Source organism: Ctenopharyngodon idella, chromosome 3 (assembly GCF_019924925.1).
Source record: "Ctenopharyngodon idella isolate HZGC_01 chromosome 3, HZGC01, whole genome shotgun sequence".
In the NCBI taxonomy this organism is placed as follows: Eukaryota; Metazoa; Chordata; class Actinopteri; order Cypriniformes; family Xenocyprididae; genus Ctenopharyngodon; species Ctenopharyngodon idella.
In genome coordinates, this window is record NC_067222.1 from 15,592,932 (window position 1) to 15,615,595 (window position 22,664).

A 22,664-nucleotide genomic window follows, 5' to 3' on the forward strand; every position below is an offset into this window, starting at 1 on the left:
CAAGACACTTCCTAGTTATTCCTCCAGTTTCACAGACAAGGCTTGAGCTAGTCTTAGACTAAAGTGCATGTTTGAGCTGTCTCAAAGTAACTTGTACTGTCATATCTTAAAATATGTCAGAGCCATTGTTTTGTCTCAAGATGCACAACAGTAATGTTTTTATAGGGTATGTTTATAAAAAGTTACTTAAATGTGCTAATTAAACTAAGGCCTAATCCTGGTTTAGGCTAAACCCTGTTTATGAAACCAGGCCATTAATGATTTCCTGCAGGATATTGGGAATATCACATAATTTAAATGTAATTATTGTTCAATTGTTAATGTGCCTTTTAATGTGTTTATGATAATGACTGTTGATTTACATCTGGATTTATTTACCTGAATAAAAAACAGCTGAGAAAACAACATATTCTGTTCTAAAACTGAACATATTAATCCATGTTTTAATATTGCCTGTAAAACAGAAAAGATGAAATAATTACATCCACAATATCATTTACAACACCAACACAATGAAACACAAATGCCAAAAAAACACTGAATAAATGTTGTTCTAAAATTCATTGGTTTATTGTCAGAATATGCACATTATAATTCATATACTAAATATATATAAATAATACCTGTGAACTCATCAGTATATGGAGCGGCCCAGAGCAACATGAGAGGCCTCAGAAAATAAAGAGCACAACAAGAGACCGACTCAAACAGAGATCCTGAAACAACACCAGATATTACTGTACATATAAACAGATATTTGAATGATAAATCATAATGCATTGATAAACCATCAGTACTGAAACACTGACCTTCAGAAACACCCCAGAGGACAAAAGACAGAAACATCAGAATATTTGGACAGAAGACGAGAAACATCTGAAGACGAAACACTGTGTCTGGAGAATAAAGACAAAATAACACATGTTCAGTCAAACGAATAAGTGATGTTTAAATTAAATATTTAATAATTATTTAAACTATCATTATCAGCCATTTAATTTTATTTAAAACACACATTTCTGTTCTTCCTGACTATTACACTTATATCTTAATGAATCAAACTCAAACTATGTTGGAAACACAAATGTAATATTATAAATAACCAAACTACTGATTAAGGATTGAAGAGTAGGTCTTTTTCTTGTCTTTTCACTTACCTAGTAGTTTCAGTACCACATTTATCTCGTTTGAAAATTGCCTGTGATTCTGAGATAATCCACTGTGAACTGTACATGTGTATTCTCCATCTTCAGCTCTCAGATTGTCCAGATGGAGAGAGAAGTTTCCATCTTTAATGTGCTCAGTAAAGAAATGAGCTCTATCTTGATAATCTTTTTTTTTTTTTTTTTTTTTTAATTAAACAGCCCTAAAAAATTGCATTAAAAGCTCAAACATTTATTAAGAGTTAAGCACAGAACCCAGCAAACATGCAATGTCAGGGAAACATTCGAATCATGTCTTTATAATGTCCGTAATTTCAGACCCACTTTTGTACGTCTGCTGGATGTGCAATACAGGTTCAATATGTGAACGTCTGAATAGGACCCCTTTTGAAAATCTATGGATGTACAAAACAGGTTCAATCTGAACGTTTGACTAGGACCCTTTATGAATGTCTGTGGACGTGCAAAACTGGTTCAATATCTGAACGTCTGAATATGGACCCTTGTGGACGTAGATATGCAGTTCAATATTTGAACGTCAGACTAGGAGTTTTCTTGGATGTCTACAAGACGTCTAATCAATTTAAACGTGCGCTCGCACGAGGGGCGTTATTGCGTTATGATGCAGGGACGTAAACGTGATGGCGCAAGCAATCGCAAAGATATTAATTATGTACATTACCAAAGACTGAAGATACCACCACAACGTTAGATCCTCTATGTAATGTATTTAATTCTGCTGTATGTTGAGGACATTTGAAAATACCTACAAAGGATAGGACCCTATATAGGAACAGCCTTTGATGCAGCCATTTCAAATTCAACGCAATTCAAATCTCTATTCATCTGCCAGACGTGGATTTTATAAGCTTTATCTGGTGTTCCTGGCGCTCATGCGATGTAAAAGGCAGCCTAAAAAATATAATTCACAAAATACTAAATTTCACTCTTTTCTGAACATAATGTTCACCACTGGGGCCAAAATGAGCATTGTAAAAGTTATATTTTTATTTATAACCATTTATATTTAAATTGTGTTTCAGGGCAGTTTGTGAAGGAATGACAGATGTTGTGATAACCTGGACAAAAGTCAGTTCCATTTCCACCTGCAGGCTCTCTATTAACACTAACCCAACTTAATCAAAATTGTCTGTCGTTACTCTGTATTTTAAGTTGTTTCTTTTATATTCATGATTTTCACTGTTTACTTCTCAATTACAAATGGAAATTACAGTGAAATAAACATGTTTTTATTTAATGCATCCTGAGAGCGTTTATTTTGTCCAGAAAGAGTATAAATGATGTCTAAATGAGACCTTATAAGACGTTGAAAATACGTCCACAATGACCACAATTAAACTAGTTTTAAACCTTATACAGAGATTCCATGAACGTCTATATTGGACGTTCAGATGTCAGAAGAAAAAGACATGATAAAAACTTTAATTCTGGCTCCTCAGTGGACGTCTTTTGAACATTCACTATTTATGTCACTTGGACGTCAATAGTGAACACTAAAAAGATGTCTAAAAAAGACGTCACAAAAACTTTCATTCTGGCTCCTCAGTGGACGTCTTTTGAATGTTCGACAAAGACGTTAAATTGACGTCTTTTGGATGTGTCTTTGCTTAGTGGGAAGGTTCAAGGTCCCCCATTACATGTTATTACAGCAAAGAGAACTGATGTTCCTCCAAACTTACTAACTGATGATCTGAAGGTGGAATGGAGAAAAAAAAGACTTAAAGGATCTGGTTCATCTGTATGAAGATGGTGAGAGTCGAGCAGAGAAACAGCAGCAGGATTATCAAGACAGAGCTCATTTCTTTACTGATCACATTAAACATGGAAACTTCTCCCTCCGTCTGGACAATCTGAGAGCTGAAGATAAAGGAGAATACACATGTACAGTTCACAGCAAGAGGGATTGTGTGTTTTCAGCCAAAACACAATTGGCTCTGAGTAAGTAAACATAAAAACAAATAAAACTCGAGTCTCAATATTTAATCAACAGTACAGTATGTACAGTACAGGTTTTCGAATGGTTTGATTATTTAGTGTTTTAGTGATACATCAATATTACATGTTTGAGTCAGGAGAACTCAAGATAATGAAGACATGTTACAGTGCTGTCAATTTATCACGTTATTCACAACTGATTACCGTAATGTTCAAAGTGTGTGTGTGTGTGAACATTTGCAATTATTTCAAACAAGATAATTACATAGTATCTGATTATATTTGTAATCCTGAATATGTAGTTATAAATCTTAAGAAATGTATTAATATATCTATATAATCAGAGCTATAACTATATAATCAGGATTAAAAATATTGAGATGTCATATATATGTCATCAAGATGTGTCTCTCTGTTCACAAACATGAGTGTCAGTTACTGTAAGAACATTTGGTCAAGAAAAATAAGTCTGCATGATATCTACAGCAGTACAGTAAATGTGATTACTGTATGTAATAGTGCAACACCATTCTTACAGTATAATTTACAGTATTTGACAGTATCAACTCTACTGTCAAAACTGCATGGCCAAAGCTTCATGAAGCACATATTTTGATAAAATATACTTTATACCCTGAAAAAATATTTTGTCAGGTGATCTAAAAATCTGCTTTATGCGGTTAAATCTAAATTAATTAATTTCATCAAATCAAATATAATATTTTGTGTGATTACTTAATATGATTGAATCAGCCTGACTACATTAGATTGATTATTTTTTATGGGTTAAATAAAGTATAGATTCTTCAGGTAAAAATTTGCACATTATCATTTTTTGCAGGATATGGAAATGACAGTTTTTTTTTCTAATGTGATACTGAAGAAGTTTTCCATTTAGCTCCAAAGCAGACAGTCAAAGCGGCGAAATTGCGGACTCGTAGGAAAACGCGAGTGTTTAGGGTGCTGTTGTGGAAATTCCCAATACTAATCTGACCTAACCACTGACAATTCGAACAACCTCCAGTCGTCAAAATAATATACAATACTACAGTACCAATATAGTACTACAGTACCTTCGAGGTAATTCCCGTCCCGAATACTATCACTACCTCAATCACACATGAGCACACAGGTCTTTAGCATCTGTACACTCTCACCGTCCTTCTCAGGTGTACGCTGGTCCGACACAGGATCATTAATACTAACTCAGAGTATTACAGCCTCACCCCGAGGGCGACTCTATAGTCTTCCAACACTATCACTGTCTCTGCTGTGGTCTTTTGAGCATAGAATCTTTAGTAGGGTACAACGGGGCTAAAGGCACACCTTAAGAAAAACTGTGCTTTTCACTACTCTCAAAGTATATGATTGCAGGAAAAATATATATGTTTGTATTGGACATTGATGGAGCAACAGATTTTGAGTGAAAAAAAAAAAATCAAAAGTGGTTAATTTTCATTTAAAAATCTTATAAATGTATGAGGTGGTGAGGAGGGCCTTTTACCCCACACATGGGGTAAAAGGCCCCCCAGCATGGGTTAAAAGGCACACAGTATTCATACAAATACTTTAGCTAATATAATATGTATTTAATAATGTCTAGGTTAATACTTGTTTTATAAGAATAACTTTAGCAAAGTTTGTACTATTTTCTGTTTATTTTGCTAAATAAAAGAATTAATTTTTGTTCAGTAAATATACTATCATTAAAATAGGCCTATGTGATATATATTTTATATATAAAATATTAAATACAGTATTTTTATAAAATAAATACAGAAATACAGAAACAAAATTATTTAAAAAAATAAAGATTCTGAAAGCACTGAAGGAGATCCCATAATATTTAATATAGATTTATAGTAGTAACAATAAATGATATTTTATTATGATATGATTAATATATTTTTAAAATATGATTATTTCATTATAAATATGGGTATTATCTCTAAGATGGATACCCAATTTGATATGATATTTGATATGATATGTGAATCTAACCATGTCATGTCAAGAAATGGAAAAGTCAGTCAGCTATTCATTATCATGTTAATTATTTTGCCTTTTGCCCCAACAGCAGGGTTTTTTACCCCAGATACCATACTTTTACATATTCTTCAGTTATTGAAAAACTGTTGCTTGAATTACTTTGAACAAAACTGAAAATTATTAAGAAGACCTTTGTCTGAAAATACAAACATTAATTTAATGGATTCCTATTTGCTACTTAAATCAACAACATTTTAAAAAACATAAAATATTAGATCAAACTACCTCAGAATCAACTTTGCGTTGCTGCCCGTGATCGCGTCAAGGATCAGACAAATTTGCACGTGCATTTTGAAAAACGGATATTTAGGAAAGTGCTGCGGCAAGTTTTTGGTTTAGAGGAAAATAAAATCAAAGGCGCCTTTAGCCCCGTTGTACCCTACTTCTATTCCTCAGCTGCGCAGCATATACCTGACATGACTTCCAAGTTGCTCTTTTAACCTGAGGATCCTTAGTCTGCATTTTCTGTACATTTCATGTTGACATAAAATATTTCTATCACAGTGCCATTTGGGACAGGGCCTAAGAGCAATTTGAAACATATCTTGAATTGTTTGCTGTAGAATTATGCTTAAAATTATAATAAATAAATAAATAAATAAATAAATAAAAAAAAAGAAAAATAATTGTATTTTGCATATTAAACCAAATTAATTAATAACAAGTTGTGGATGATGGACTAGCTGTTATGCAAGTGAGCTTTGTGCTAAAGTTGTTTTCTTTTTTTCTTTTGTATTAATAGTTATTCTACATTAAAGCATGTTTCTACTCCTTTATAGAGTTCTATATGGATGGTGATTTCATTCCTCTGGGATCTTCAGTGGTTTTGCCCTGTCAGGTTGATAAAAGCTTGTTACAGGAGAGTCTGAAGGTGGAATGGAGAAGAATAGACTCAGACACTTTAGTTCATCTGTATGAAGATGGTGAGAGTCGAGAAGAGGAACAGCACAAGGATTATCACAAAAGAGCTCAGTTCTCAAATAAGAAGATTAAAGATGGAAACTTCTCCCTCCGTCTGAAAAAACTGAGAGTTGGAGATGAAGGGGTTTACAGATGTAAAGTTTACAGTGACCAGGATTGTGTGTCTACAACTGATGCAGAGTTGAAACTGAGTAAGAGTAAAAAAAAAAAAAAAAAAAAAAACTGCTTCTGTTGTAGCCCTGATCAATATATGATTTTAATTAAGCAGTACAGCTACAATAAAAATTGTATTTCCAGATTTTTAATTACATTAGTTTGATGCATTTAAGTGATAAATATAATTGTCTGGGCTGGTCATATAATTTTATAATTTATAATTTTATGTCTTCCAACATATTACGCATCTTATGATGTAGCCTATCTTACTCATGCTGTTCACTTTTCATAATCAGCATAGATTAAATAAGAAAATATTTTTTTTGACTAATATTTAAACATAAATATGAAACTATGCTACATTTTCTTTAACCCTCTGGCCGACGAACGCGCCGGCGCCTTCATTTTTTCCTCATGACAGCGGAAACAACTTCAAATATTCTGTCATCATAAAAACTAAGGGTCTACTTTTATTTGTGTACAAAACCTTGTGTTTTTGTAAAATAAAGAAAATAAACAGGGTGCGTTTTCAGCTGTCTCTGTGAGAATCTGGTATTGTGATGTCTGGCATCAACAAAGGTTACAACATAGTACAGTACATATGCCTACATAGAAATCCCCCAGAGCGGGATTTGAGGGATTGTCGTTTTACCTGTGAGCAGTACATGGCTGGAGCGTTCACTTGGTCCGTGAGCAATATTGCTACAAATTTATTTAACAATAGCAAAAGTAAATTTCTTCCTAAATAATTTTTCATCTATGTTTTTTTGTGTTTATTTAAAATTAGACAAATATGTAAGCTCTAGCGCAAGTTCTGCCAGGAAGACTCAATGTTACGTCACCTATTAGTTTAGATTTAACCAATCATTATCTTACACTTGGAGTATAACAGATTGCTGACACATGTTTGAGTCTGCAGATGCTGACGCCAACCTTCACCTCCATCCTCCCCACCACCACCAGGATGGTCTCTGTCCATACCTCCTCAGGGGTTCGGCTACACCCCTGCCTTCATCTTCAGGCAGGAAATGCAGAGTCTGCAACGCTTTAGGATGTGAGCTACGGACGGGGCCTACGCCAAATAACTTCTTACAATACTTTGTTTGCTGATTGTCATATCATTGTCACGTTATCTTACCTCCCGAGTCTTTCTGGTAGAACTGATATTATTTTAATCTCAAATCTGTTATTTAGCAGTTTAGGTAGTTCTTTAATGCTTCACTAACTAGCAGAAGACACTAACCAGGTTTAAAGTCCAGTTGCACAGATAGGGTTCGTTGTGTTCATCAGTGATGCGTTTTGTCTTTTCACTTCTCCATTTGCTTGCGCCCACTTTGTAGTCATTTTGATATGGTGGATACCGTTCTCCTGACAAAACGTCTGAAACTGACTGGACTTGAATAGCGGTCCACAATCTGACCTGATTTTTAAGGGAAGCCTGTGCCAGCTGAAAATGTCTTTCAAACTGTCAATCACTTTTTCAGCCGTTGTGGACTTGAGGATTGCATATTCATATTACCTGCTGTAATAGTCAACAACAACCAGAATCGAATGTCTGTCAGGCAAAGGGCCCAGCAAGTCTGTGGCTATGTTTTGCCATGGCCCTTCAGGCATCACTGTGGGTGACAGTGGTTCTGGAACATCTGGTTTTGCTACCAGCTGACACCCGTGACATGTCCTCACAAATCTTTCTGCGGCCCTGTCCATTCCGGGCCACCAAACCTTTGTTCTGAGGCGTTGTTTTGTTCCTACAACACCAAGATGACCCTCCTGAGCCAACTGTAGTGACTGTGGCTAAGAAAGTCTTGTTCCTGTATTATTCGGCCAATGACACATAGCTCACCTGCAATATGTCTGTATGCAGGGCAGTCATTAAAACAACCTGTTTGAATGGCCGTTCTCAGTCTCTGTAATTCCACATCATTTGCTGATATCTGCTCGACTTCCTTGGTGACCGCACATATTCCTATAAACCGCACATATTCCTCTGCTTTATGTGTGTACATCTCACCTTTGGCTGATGGGCCCAGCAGGCATGACAGAGGATCTGCAATGTTGTGCATTCCAGGTATAAATCGTAGGGCTGTAATCTCAAGACCTACCTTTTGATTTGTGTGCATGGTTTTAAATTGAGGGCTATAGATTGCCTCCAATGTTTTCTGGTCTGTGACCAGGTCAAACTTCTGACCATAAATGTAAGAAGGGTTCACATGACCACACTAGAGCAAGCGCTTCTCGGTCTGTTTGCAAATACCTTTGTTCACACTCTGTCAAGCTCCTGCTCACATAACAGACAGGAACTGTTCCTCCTCGTTGGCCCTGCACTAGTACTGCTCCAATTCCCTTTGGTCCAGTGACTAAAAGTGGCTAAACTTTTCAATTAACTGAAAAAAAAAAAATTTGACTGAGTGACGGGCGTCTAACTTACTTTCAGATTTAACTAATGAGTGAGTCCTTGTTTCAGCATCCTCGTTGCCAATGTCATAACCTTTCTAGTTATTTCGGATTGAACCAGGCAGACACCAGATTAAACGTGCCATCCATCTTTACTCTTCAATTCTTATGTGATGACGTCACATCAATAATACACAACAGATATCTAGTTTAACTGCTATTAAAGTGCTTTGAATAAACTCTGAATATTTTTAAAAGATACTATGTCATCAACCTAACAAACTGAATCCAGTGATTTTCTTCAAAAATGCTTGATGGCGATTTTCTCAGACAGGCTGAAGAAAAAAAAAAAAAACACACCATACTGCACGCAGAATTAGATAACATTTTCTCAGGTCTTTTTAATCTGATTGGCTAACTTTGCACAACTTTCAGAAGTAAGAAAACACAGGATAAGACAATGAGTGTTCTGTGTGAGGATCAGACATGACAGGGCAAACCACTGAACCTCCAAGATTAACTTTAAGTTTGCAAGAATTTTGCACAATCAAACCTGAGAAGGAAAAGAGATTTAATTTCAAACGTGAGGTAAATGCTGAAGCCAAATAACCCCACTATCAGCCTCTGTCAGGTTGTTTTAATCACACTAAATACAGGTGCAAATATTTTGTGATCAGATTATTGGGACATTGTCAGAAACACATGACCATAATCATTTGTAAACACTAGCGGTTTGTTCATGAACCTAGAGTCAGTGAAGAATCAGAAAAAAATGACGCTGATTAATGCCTCAAATGAATTAAACTCGTCATCTATCACACTAACAAACCTTTGACTTCTTGATTTTTTCTAGTCAAGAGGTTTCAGCAGCAGCTGTTTGATTTACACACTCAAAAAACACTAATTATGATGAAGACGGTTAATTATTATTATTATTAGGTTCAGATGTATTTTGCACTGAATCACTGTAAATCAGAATATGTTCCTGATATAGTTGTACCTTTAGTAGGTGATCTGCAGTAGATCAGACAGCAGAGCAGAAGAGCAGATCCAGACGCAGAAACACAGAGAATCATCATTATTATGTGTAGAGCAGAGAAACCTGAGAAACACACACAGTTATTGGACAATGTTATTATTGTGCAAAGTTCCTTATATTGCACAAATTTGTCCCTAAGATATGATAAAGCGGGACACACACAAGCATGATGTCAATTTAACACATTTTTGCATGCATGATTTCTTTTCTGACTCAGACACAGTCACCACTGAAAGATCTGCAAAAGTGATTTCCTACATTTCTACAGTAATACTGTGCTGAAATATATTCCAAAGCTAAGAAAAGAAAATACTATCAAAACTATTAGATCAACTGCAGCTAATGCTGAACTGTAGTTGAACACTTAACCAAGTGTTAATTTTCAAAACTCTTCACACAGTGAGCACAACATCAGTTTGTTAGGTCATGGTTTTGTCTACATCATGTTTTTTTTTTTTTTTTTCGGATCTGTGTTTAATTGAGTGATGATCTCAAAACTAGTGTTCCAGAAAGATGAGTTGACTTGAGTCATGAATGAAGTGTTTTAGTGCATTTTGAATGTGAAATTAACTGCTGTGAAGCTGAAAGTTGGTCAGGAGAACTGTGTGAAGAGTTATGAATAAATGATCTGTATGGAGAAATTGTGTCCTAGCAATTGTGAAAAACAAATAAACTGTAATTTCATTACCATTTATACAAAAGAGGACATTTTATGAATAATTTCATACTGTAATGTAAACATGGACCATGTAAAATTATTTACAGTAGAGGGGTGTCAATCTCAAGGTTCGATATTGGGTCCTTTGTTATTCAGTTTGTATATTAAAGAGTTAGTTCACCCAAAAATGAAAATAATATCATTTATTACTCACCCTCATGTCGTTCCACACCTGTAACACCGTTAATCTTCGGAACACAAATTAAGATATTTTTGTTTAAATCCGATGGCTCCGTGAGGCCTACATAGGGAGCAATGACATTTCCTCTCTCAAGATCCATTAATGTACTAAAAACATATTTAAATCAGTTCATGTGAGTACAGTGGTTCAATATTAATATTATAAAGCGACGAGAATATTTTTGGTGCGCCAAAAATAAACAAAATAACGACTTATATAGTGATGGCCGATTCCAAAACACTGCTTCATGAAGCTTCGGAGCGTTATGAATCAGCGTGTTGAATCATGATTCGGATCGCGTGTCAAACCACCAAACTGCTGAAATCACGTGACTTTGGCGCTCCGAACCGCTGATTCGACACAAAAGATTCATAACGCTCCGAAGCTTCCTGAAGCAGTGTTTTGAAATCGGCCATCACTATATAAGTCGTTATTTTGTTTTTTTTTTGGTGCACCAAAAATATTCTTGTCGCTTTAAAATATTAATATTGAACCACTGTACTCACATGAACTGATTTAAATGTGTTTTTAGTACATTAATGGATCTTGAGAGAGGAAATGTCATTGCTGGCTATGCAGGCCTCACTGAGCCATCGGATTTCAACAGAAATATCTCAATTTGCGTTCCGAAGATGAACGAAGGTCTTACGGGTGTGGAACGACATGAGGGTGAGTAATAAGTGACAAGTAACATAACTCATCTATTAGAGCCATTACTAGAGGGGATTGAACAATAACAAGTGCTTTTGGGCAGTCAAGCATTTATTATAGAGCAGCACATACCTGAAATACTGTACACAGAATTAAGAAATATTACATCTTTTATTGCTTTTTCTGCATCAATAAAACAGTGGTTATTGGATAATCAAACATGTCTTCATAATTTGGAGTAGTAGCTTGTTTCTGTCTCCTTATATTTACAGTCATTTTGTGTTTGTGTTAATGTGCTCTGGTTATGGCTATGTTTACTGGAATGTGTTTTTATATGGAATGTGATTTTTTTCATGTTTTGTGAACTTATGTTAATTAAAGTGCATTGTCCCTTTCAAATACAGAATAAAGAATGTGAAATTAACTGCTGTACCATGATGAAGATAACTGTGTGAAGAGTTTTGTACTGAGTACTGAGAAATAAGTTCTAGCAACTGTATAAATAAAACTAATGACTGAAAAGATAATTGCTGAGAAAGCAAATCGTAAGCTTATTTAATATAATTAAAAATGTATATAATAAAAACCTAAACTATATACATATAAAATAATATATTGAATGTTTTTAATGTTTTTTGACAAATTGTCCTTTTTATTATTTCATGCAAGTATAATGAAAAAGGAAATTAAATATGGGATTGAAATGTATTTTGTGGGCGACTGAAGTTTCAGCTATCATGTGCCTTTTGGGTCTGTCATGAAGATCACTGTCCTGAACTGTGTGTGTGTCTATTAGCTGTGTGAAGTCATCTGATCTGTCACTCTAGTCATTTCTTTGCTGTTTAGTTATTGTCCATTACATTGGCAGTTGTATTCATTGGAATAAATAAAAATCACTTTGCTGTACAATCTGGAATTTTAATAAACTTTATATACAACTGTACATAAATGAATAACTAAATGACACTTGCGTGTTAGTTTTTCATGACTCACCCAGTCTCTCCAGCGCTACAGTTGCATTGGCTGAAGCTCCTCCAGCAATCACTTGACACATATAAACTCCTTTATCCTCAGTTCTGACACTCTTCAGTCGGACAGAGAAGTTTCCTTTGGGGATTTCAGCAGTGAAGAACTCAACTCTGTCTCTGTATCGCTCATGTGATGAATCTGATAAAACCTTATTGTTTTGGTAGAGCAGAACCAGAACTTCTTCATCTTCATCAGTTTTCTTCCATGAAACCTGTTCAAAGTCTTCAGGAGTGATGTGAGAGTCTACAGAGCAGTTCAGAGTGACGTCTTCACCCACAAACACAGATGTGGACCGATCTGATCCTGAGACCAGCAAATGCTCTGAAAGAACAAACAAAGTAAATATCACAGCAAAAATATTTCCATAGATCCATTTGAGTTCAGACTCACCAATATCTTTAATTTGAACCACAGTCTCTCCAGACTCCTGCTGATGGTGAACCGTACATGTGTATTCTCCTTCATCTTCAGCTCTCAGATTGTCCAGACGGAGGGAGAAGTTTCCATCTTTAATGTGCTCAGTAAAGAAATGAGCTCTATTTTGATAATCCTGCTGCTGTTTCTCTGCTCGACTCTCACCATCTTGAAACAGATGAACTAAAGTCCCTGAGTCTGTTCTTCTCCATTCCACCTCCAGATCCTCCATTAATAAAGGTTCATCAACATAACAGGGCAGAATCACTGCAGATCCCAGAGGAGCAACCACAGGACCAGAGGGACCGTGCACAATGAATCCTGAGACAGAGAAATTAAATAAAGTTTGTTTTGTAGTTTTACAAAGCATAATGGATCCATACTAACATAGACCAAAACTACTGACATGAACAAGTATTTATGTATAGTAGGTTCATTCAGGGGTGTCATTAGGGCTCGACCCCAAATGTTTTTTTGGTTTCTGGTTGTTTAGGCTGTTTACATTTAATGCACAATTATAGCATATTTAATCTTGAAAAACATGTAATTCAAAAGGTATTTTAGACTCAAGCTTCAGTATTTGACCATTTGTTTTACAAAAATCATAATGTGACGATAGAGGAGAGGTCAGAAACTCATGTTATGTGTAGTGTTTCATAGTGTTTGTGTGTGTGAGAGAGAGAGGGAGAGAGAGAGTAATGTTTCTTAGTGTTTATCTCATCCATTACCTCAAATATTGTTCTTTTGGATGTAAAATGTATATATAAAAGCTATTCAATCTTTTGGCCTCAGTCCAGAATGGTTTTAAATAAAATGCTCCGTGTGTGTCTTCAAAGATACAAATTCCTATGATTACAAATTTATCAATTTAAATTGTTTTTAGGGGTTCAAGCACGAAGTGTAATTGTAAAGATTTTTATTATTTTTCTTCTTCCATAAAACTGATCGGGCAGCCCAAACCATAAGGCCTAGAGACTTGAAACTTTGTCAGATGGTAGTAGTATTGCTCGCTACTCAGATACAGCGATCAAAAGCATGAAATGGCTCATAACTCCTACACAGCAAAATCCCCAGAGTTAAATAAACTCTGCTCAGAGTGTATATGGTCCTTCTCTAAATAGTGTTAAAATAACATTGAAGCAGAGTTAAATTTAATGAGATGATTAAGCAATGAATTAATGATTGCGCATTAGTGATGAACACCTGCTGTTAACAAGCAGAATCACTGAAGAAATAAGAAAAAACAAGAACTACAAGTGAGTCACAGCCTTATTAATTGCTTAATTATCTTATAACTTTAACTCTGCTTCAGTGTTACTTTAACACTATTTAGAGAGGGACCATATGTACTCTGATTTAACTCTGGGGATTTTGCTGTGTAAAAAGCGTGTTTGTCCCAGACACAAGTGTCTTATATCATGGTAATCCTTGGCTCAAGACGGACAAAATGTGTGCCAATAATGTACATATATGATGACAGGGAGTTGATAAAACAATAAAAGTTTGATCGTCAAGGTATTTTTTGTAACTGACCTAGTAAGAAATTTAATAACTTCTCCCACTCTACAAATCAATGATCTAACTGAAGAAATTAAAGTAATAGTTACATTTTTAGTGAGTGTAAAAATTCAGGCTAATATTTTCTTTAAAAAAAAATTATGTCAGCACAGTTTAGCATGTTTCACTGTGTTATCACAATTAAAACAATTGACTACAAACACAACTACACAACATGCTTATAAAATCTTTACCACACTTTTAATAATATTTGAATAAAGGGTGAATATGTCAATTTTCTTATGCCGGACATCAATTTTGGCCACTACTGTATGTCAGGTTATTGATTTTCCAACTGATCGTTAAATGGCAAAATGCGGCAAAAGCAAGCCACTTTTATGAGGAATTCAGGCTTCCCTGAAGTTGTTGGAGCCATTGATGATGGAACTCATGTTTGCATCATCGCTCCAACTGTAAATGAGGAGACATATATCAATAGAAAAGGATTCCACAGCATCATTACAAATTTGCGATAACTTTGTATAATGCTATTTATTGGGTATAATGCTATTTCATGCATTCTGACTTATTTAAACTGTTAATGAGCTGGATTCTCATGCTAAACATGGCCAAAGTTTCAAAACACGAGTTGGACGTATGACGGAGTATTTCTGTGCCAAAAATACTCTTCCAAATCGTCACAGCTTTTGGATAATTTTTTTCAAGCATCAGTCTGAGTGACGTAAACAGGGGCAGAATTTCTTGTACGGGCACTCCTCCCGGAAGGGCGCGCGTGCACACGTTGACCAGAGAGAGAGCAAGAGCATGCCTATCAATGCGCGTTTGGCTTTACGGAAGTCGTCAGCAGCGCTGCACACAGAACTACACGAAATCAACAATGTCACCAAACAAGTGTGTTTTTGGTTGTGAGGGAAAGATAACCTTGTTTCCCAAAGAACCCAGTGTTAAGTGGAGCTGAGAGTTTTGTTCTCACGCAATACATTGATGCACTCTTGACATTTGTTATTAAAATAACCATAGAAACTGATAGTTACAATCACTTTTTTATTGGTTAAAATGAATGGAGAATATCTTGTGTTTTTCCGTGGCTGTTCGGGCCCTCAGGATCGGCGCTTATGGTTTCATAAACAAGGCCCAGTTCCATGCTGGATTTACAGATCGTTTGAAACTGAAAGATGGAGCGGTCACAGTCATGAGTCGGAACAGCAGGTGGTGAGTAAAACTTCTTCAAATGTCTGTTTTGTTGGCAATAGGTGCCTAAGTGCATATAATGTAAACAACATGAATGTAGTGAATTCATAAATTCATTATTCATCATTCACTATAGGCTATATTCATTATAGTGATTCAAAAGTTATCCATTGATAATGCAATGGTGTATTGCATGTGTTTAAATATATTTGTTTAGCTGACCATTGATAGCTTGCAGATGATACTACACAAAAACTGCATGTGCACGTCCATCTTAGTGGAGGAGCACTAGAGACCTTATTCTCAAGTGATAGTGTTCAAAAAGGTTGACATGTCGATCGACTCGAACAGGTACTGAAGTACACTTAGTAGAGTATAAATTTATAGGTGTCTGGGACACCTGGATCAACTTAAGTCAGGTGAGTAGGAGAAAAGAAAATAACAAGTCAGAAAACAAAACAAGTCAGACAAAATGGAAAAGGCATAGGTATATTATATTACCAAAAGTACTGGGACACCCCTCCAAATCATTGAATTCAGGTGTTCCAATCACTTCCATGGCCACAGGTGTATAAAATCAAGCACCTAGGCATGCAGACTGCTTCTACAAACATTTGAGAAAGAATGGGTCGCTCTCAGGAGCTCAGTGAATTCAAGCGTGGTACTGTGATAGGTTGCCGCCATTCGTGAAATTTCCTCACTACTAAATATTCCACGGTCAACTGCTAGTGGTCTCATAACAAAGTGGAAGCAATTGGGAACAACAGCAACTCAGCCACGAAGTGGTAGGCCGCAGAAGTCGCCAACTTTCTGCGTCGGATGCAGTGTAAAGTGTAAAGCACGCCGCCACTGGACTCTAGAGCAGTGGAGACGTGTTCTCTGGAGTGACGAATCACGCTTCTCTGTCTGGCAATCCGATAGACGAGTCTGGGTTTGGTGGTTGCCAGGAGAACGGTACTTGCCTGACTGCATTGTGCCAAGTGTAAAGTTTGGTGGAGGACATTATGGTGTGGGGTTGTTTTTCAGGGGTTGGGCTTGACCCTTAGTTCCAGTGAAAGGAACTCTTAATGGTTCAGCATACCAAGACATTTTGGACAATTTCATGCTCCCAACTTTGTGGGATCAGTTTGGGGATGGCCCCTTCCTGCTCCAACATGACTGTGCACGTCCATTAAAACATGGATGAGCAAGTTTGGTGTGGAGGAACTTGACTGGCCTACACAGAGTCCTGACCTCAACCCGACTGAACACCTTTGGGATGAATTAGAGCGGAGACTGTGAGCCGGGCCTTCTCGCCAACATCACTGCCTGACCTCACAAATGTGCTTCTAGAAGAATGGTCAAAAATTCCCATAAACACACTCCTAAACCTTGTGGAAAGCCTTCCCAGAAGAGTTGAGGCTGTAGGTGTGTTCACGCAGCCTCGTAATTCCTGTTGTCACGAGATTCTAGCTTGTAAAGAGCATTCATGTCCTCGTAGAGCTCGTAATTACAGCTTGTAAGCAGGGAGTTTTCTGAAAGCTCCCAGGTGTACTATGTGGCCGCTGTACTACCTGACCGCTGTAGAGTCATAGGCGTTGATAGTGGTGCAATGGAAATGCATAATTCCCAGTCCAAGGACGTGAACAGCTCCGAAAATAACGTCACGTGTTGTCATCTCAAGATTCCGGTAAATACGAGGTGGCGTGAACGCAGCATGTAATAGCTGCAAAGGGTGGGCCAACTCCATATTAAACCCTACGGATTAAGAATGGGATGTCATTAAAGCTCATGTGCACATTTTGGCAATATAGTGTATATTTTGTGAATGGGATACTTAATGCTGATTGAACGAGACGTCTGTCAATCAGGACATGCAAAAAAAAAAAAAAAATCATATCTTGAGTATATCAGAGCATGAGTTGAAGCTGCTTCATCGAGCCCCTCCTCAGTGGACAGCAAGCCAAATTAGCTAACCTAATACCCTAAAGATTATATGCCCAAACGAACTCATTAAACTTTTTATATTAAATCTACCCTGTCTGGTTGGGCCAGACAAAATTACAAAACAACCCGATCTGAGACGTAGGAGGGTGGCAAAAACAGCAAGTTTAGATTTTACAGTTTTTCACAATTGCTAAGACACATTTCTTAAAACCATCACCCATTTTCACACAACGTTAAACACAAAACCACATCTTCAAACTACATTCACAAAACTGACTCAAAAAAATCAAACAATTGCCTCAAAACCATTTCACCTGTTTTCAAAATCAATCAATGAGTTCAAATGAAACACACATCAGTCAAAATATAAACACCACAGATCATTCATTAGACACTATATCAAAAATGGAGAACAACATCCAGATCATGTACTTACAGAAAAAAATGCATATTGTATACAGTAAACAAAATTTGCAATAAATCAAGTCACCTTTATTTATACAGAGCTTTTTTCTTAATTTGTCAAGAGGCACTGGTCTGATCCGAATATGTTAATTTATAATTTGCAATGTTTCCAGTCAGCCATTTGTCAGAGACTGTAAGTGGCTATTTTGATGACTTTATAGACCGCATAAAGTCTTATAAAGCAAAACAACGAAGGGCAGCCATGATTCAGGGGCTTTGAAGCCAAAAAATATATAAAATAGTTTAGAAATGGAAATAAATAAAGAACTGACTATTAAAAATAGTTTTTTTGAAGAGAGAGAGAGAGAGCGCTAATAATAGCATGTACGTACCATCAGCGATCATCAGCAGGACTGACATCAAAACACAGTTCGTCTGGTGCATCTTCAAATGCTACATTACACCAAAACGATTATGTCCTTCAGCTATAAATAATCACAAATATATATGTTCCGCTGACGGAAACTCGATCATGTTCCAGAAATGTACGCGGATCAGTTACTTTTACTTGTATTTTTTACTTTCAGTTTTAAATGGTGGTCTGCGTCGAGTCAGGTGATCAGGAAGCCTTTAGTGTAACTCATGGGCGAGGCTAGCCCCTTTTTAGGGGTGCTTCAGCACCCCTAAAAAAGAGCTCAGCACCCCTAAAACTTGGAGTAAGAAATGTGGTTATTCTAAAATTTTTGTTCGTCTTTTACAAGGTTAAATAATGACCAAAACATACTCCGTAGTTTGTGGTTTAAAATGTAAGCGTTAAGGATGAAAATGAAAACATCCCCCTTAGCAAATGGTGTCTTCCTCTTCTCTTCTTCTACTTCTCCTCTGTACCCGCACCGCTCAGCACGACCGTCAACTAGCGCGAAACACACGCAGAGTGAGAGCCCGTTATGTACAGGTGCTGGTCATATAATTAGAATATCATCAAAAAGTTGATTTATTTCACTAATTCCATTCGAAAAGTGAAACGTGTATATTATTTTCATTCATTACACACAGACTGATATATTTCAAATGTTTATTTCTTTTAATTTTGATGATTATAACTGACAACTAAGGAAAATCCCAAATTCAGTATCTCAGAAAATTAGAATATTACTTAAGACCAATACAAAGAAAGGATTTTTAGAAATCTTGGCCAACTGAAAAGTATGAACATGAAAAGTATGAGCATGTACAGCACTCAATACTTAGTTGGGGCTCCTTTTGCCTGAATTACTGCAGCAATGCGGCGTGGCATGGAGTCGATCAGTCTGTGGCACTGCTCAGGTGTTATAAGAGCCCAGGTTGCTCTGATAGTGGCCTTCAGCTCTTCTGCATTGTTGGGTCTGGCATATCGCATCTTCCTCTTCACAATACCCCATAGATTTTCTATGGGGTTAAGGTCAGGCGAGTTTGCTGGCCAATTAAGAACAGGGATACCATGGTCCTTAAACCAGGTACTGGTAGCTTTGGCACTGTGTGCAGGTGCCAAGTCCTGTTGGAAAATGAAATCTGCATCTCCATAAAGTTGGTCAGCAGCAGGAAGCATGAAGTGCTCTAAAACTTCCTGGTATACGGCTGCGTTGACCTTGGACCTCAGAAAACACAGTGGACCAACACCAGCAGATGACATGGCACCCCAAACCATCACTGACTGTGGAAACTTTACACTGGACCTCAAGCAACGTGGATTGTGTGCCTCTCCTCTCTTCCTCCAGACTCTGGGACCCTGATTTCCAAAGGAAATGCAAAATTTACTTTCATCAGAGAACATAACTTTGGACCACTCAGCAGCAGTCCAGTCCTTTTTGTCTTTAGCCCAGGCGAGACGCTTCTGACGCTGTCTGTTGTTCAAGAGTGGCTTGACACAAGGAATGCGACAGCTGAAACCCATGTCTTGCATACGTCTGTGCGTAGTGGTTCTTGAAGCACTGACTCCAGCTACAGTCCACTCTTTGTGGATCTCCCCCACATTTTTGAATGGGTTTTGTTTCACAATCCTCTCCAGGGTGCGGTTATCCCTATTGCTTGTACACTTTTTTCTACCACATCTTTTCCTTCCCTTCGCCTCTCTATTAATGTGCTTGGACACAGAGCTCTGTGAACAGCCAGCCTCTTTTGCAATGACCTTTTGTGTCTTGCCCTCCTTGTGCAAGGTGTCAGTGGTCGTCTTTTGGACAACTGTCAAGTCAGCAGTCTTCCTCATGATTGTGTAGCCTACAGAACTAGACTGAGAGACCATTTAAAGGCCTTTGCAGGTGTTTTGAGTTAATTAGCTGATTAGAGTGTGGCACCAGGTGTCTTCAATATTGAACCTTTTCACAATATTCTAATTTTCTGACATACTGAATTTGGGATTTTCCTTAGTTGTCAGTTATAATCATCAAAATTAAAAGAAATAAACATTTGAAATATATCAGTCTGTGTGTAATGAATGAATATAATATACAAGTTTCACTTTTTGAATGGAATTAGTGAAATAAATCAACTTTTTGATGATATTCTAATTATATGACCAGCACCTGTAGTGTTGTGAATCAACTAAGTTGCTCCAAAGCTGTGTCTCACACTTCTTTCCTTTTACCTAGAGTTGTTCCGATTCCGAAACCATATCGGTGAGTACTGGAGTCAGTATCCTGAATCACCATGGTACACCTTTAATAAGTGTTTATTTTCGGACTATTTTAGTCCAGCGGGTCGCCGCCGCTGTGGAGTAGCACAGGACCTGGGTGACTCGTCCATAGTCATACACGGAGAGAAGTAGCGCCGGTTACAATGTTCTTCCGCAAGACGCCTGCAGTTCTGTTTATTAACTGCTAGAGCGTGAAACAAAAATAGCAGCGCGACAAATAAACTGCGTACCCGTGTAGTGCGTACGTGTGTCTCTGTTGTTAAAGTTTATCGTTAATTTGATACTCATTTTAACAATCGGGAGTCATGTAAACATGACGTCACGTGCGTCTTTTCTGGTCAGTCGTCATGGAAACATGAAGCCCTGGCGTTTGGACCAGAGTGAAAACAAACGACATATCACTGTATACCAGCAGTATGTGTGAAAACACTCACTGTGGCTGTTTAAATGAATTGTTATGAATTGTCATTCCTAGATTTATATCTGTTATTTTTCAGTTGTGGCTGACTATCAAACTAGACAATAAAAGAAAGTTTAATGTTTTTCTTTTGCTGTATTTATTCATTCCTCACACACAGAGGATTTAACCTGAACCAGGCTTAACTCCTGAACTCCTAGCATTACTCTGTGTGTGTGTGTGTGGCCTGCCAGTGAGCAATGGACATAGGACAGTTCTTTAAAAGAAAAAAGACAGATTCAGGTGAGAGACTATGGACAGCCCATAATGACCTCTGTCTTGTTTTTTTTTTTGTTGTTGTTTGTTTGTTTTTTGTTCTTCTGAAAAGTTTTAAGCAAGCTAAAGTAACCGATAATGCAAACCAGCTGTTGTTGTATCAAATTACTTATCTAGGCAATGGTCCCCTGCTTTTATTTTTTTTATTTATTTCAAACCCACAATGGAGAATACAGCTTCTCTTGTGAAAGGAATTTGTCATTTAAAAACGTTTCTAAGCCCAATAATAATAATAATAATAATAATAAAGACATTTAAAATGACACGCCTCTGTGTGCCTTTTGATCATATCCTTAGAATCTGTAAATGGTCTCCATAACATTTTTGTGACATGACAAACTGACCTCAACTCTCCTGCCTACAATATATTTGTGTATGATTGTCAGTGCCAAGGGAAAGAGAGGGAGATGGAGAAGGAGAAAGGGAAAGGGAGAGCATGCAGGAAGAACCAGGTGAGGAAACAACAACAACAAATTGACATATAGTGAATAGTGGCAAGCAAAACAGTAACTACTCTTACTCCTATACTAACTTATTGGCGTTAAGTAGTCTATATTACATTTACTTTTTGTAACATTTTTTGTTTTTGTGTGAAAAGAGGGTGGGTGGTGGCAGTGGGGCTCATTGGGTGCTCAGCACCCCTAAAGCTCTGACCCTAGAATCGCCCCTGGTGTAACTTACTGAAATACACTGTTAATGCAGGACTAAATGTCATAGTTAATTAACAAGTGACATAATAATAATGTATCATTACTGCTTAGGTACAACATGGAAGTTGAAAATTAAAGTTAAAGCATGAAATAAGGTAGGCCTACCACGAATTAGTGAATTTGAGTTTAATGTCGGTATATTATCAGAAATAAAATGATCATTAAAAACAATAATCATATATATATATATATATATATATATATATATATATATATATATATATATATAGTAGCCTATATCAGCTATTAAAAGGCCATATACTAATGTTGTCCACTAGAGGGAGCCACAGTCAAATTTAGATATTCTGTTGGTTGTTTGTTTTTGTTTCCTGTTCTGTTTAGTTAGTCAGTTATAATTTATATGTGTATATTAATCATTTAGCAGATGCTTTTATACAAACAACTGAACAATAGAAACATTTAGACCAACAATAGGCAATATTTTGCACCTGCATTCAGTTTGTCCTTGTTGGTTAGACTATTTAAGTTTTGTTTGTTTCTCAGTCTTGCTCATGTGACCCTCTCAAGAAAAGTCTGATGTAATCTAGTTTATCTTTATCTTTATCTCTGTGTTCTCAATATTTGCAGCTCGGTCAACATGCTAAAGATCTGAGGTTTTCATAGGTTTTCAAACAACCCAAAGACATAGCTGTAAGATAATCTTATCAGCCTGACTTTTCTTTCCCTGTTTCTCCCTGTTTTCTCTCTCCTGGTCTTTAAGGCTGTTTTATAACACATCTGTTTTTAATGTACACTATGTATATGTGTGTGTGTTTCTTGGAAAGCAGCCAAGGCTAGGAAAGAGGGCCATAAGGCTGCTCTGGGAAGAATAGTTACTT

At 36.8% G+C, this 22,664-nt stretch overlaps 1 protein-coding gene across 17 annotated transcripts in view; it reads right to left on the minus strand.

Moving 5' to 3' along the window:
* The window catches only part of LOC127508103 (uncharacterized), an 86,859-nt gene that overhangs the window by 19,516 nt on the left and 44,679 nt on the right, over positions 1 to 22,664 (minus strand). For 5 of the 17 annotated variants that reach the window (XR_007928699.1, XR_007928698.1, XR_007928700.1 and 2 more), the window contains exons 8-10: positions 810 to 896; positions 624 to 716; positions 379 to 453 (exon numbers count right to left, since the gene is read on the minus strand). The exons of 8 other annotated variants lie outside the window; for them this stretch is intronic. Coding sequence is in view for 6 of the 9 variants with exons in the window: in XM_051885726.1 (XP_051741686.1) it covers positions 379 to 453; positions 624 to 716; positions 810 to 896 (255 nt within the window). In the remaining 3 variants the exon portion in view is untranslated. The remainder of the gene's footprint in view (positions 1 to 378; positions 454 to 623; positions 717 to 809; positions 897 to 22,664) is intronic. 4 more of the 17 variants (XM_051885738.1, XM_051885728.1, XM_051885739.1 and 1 more) reach the window with 4 other exon arrangements.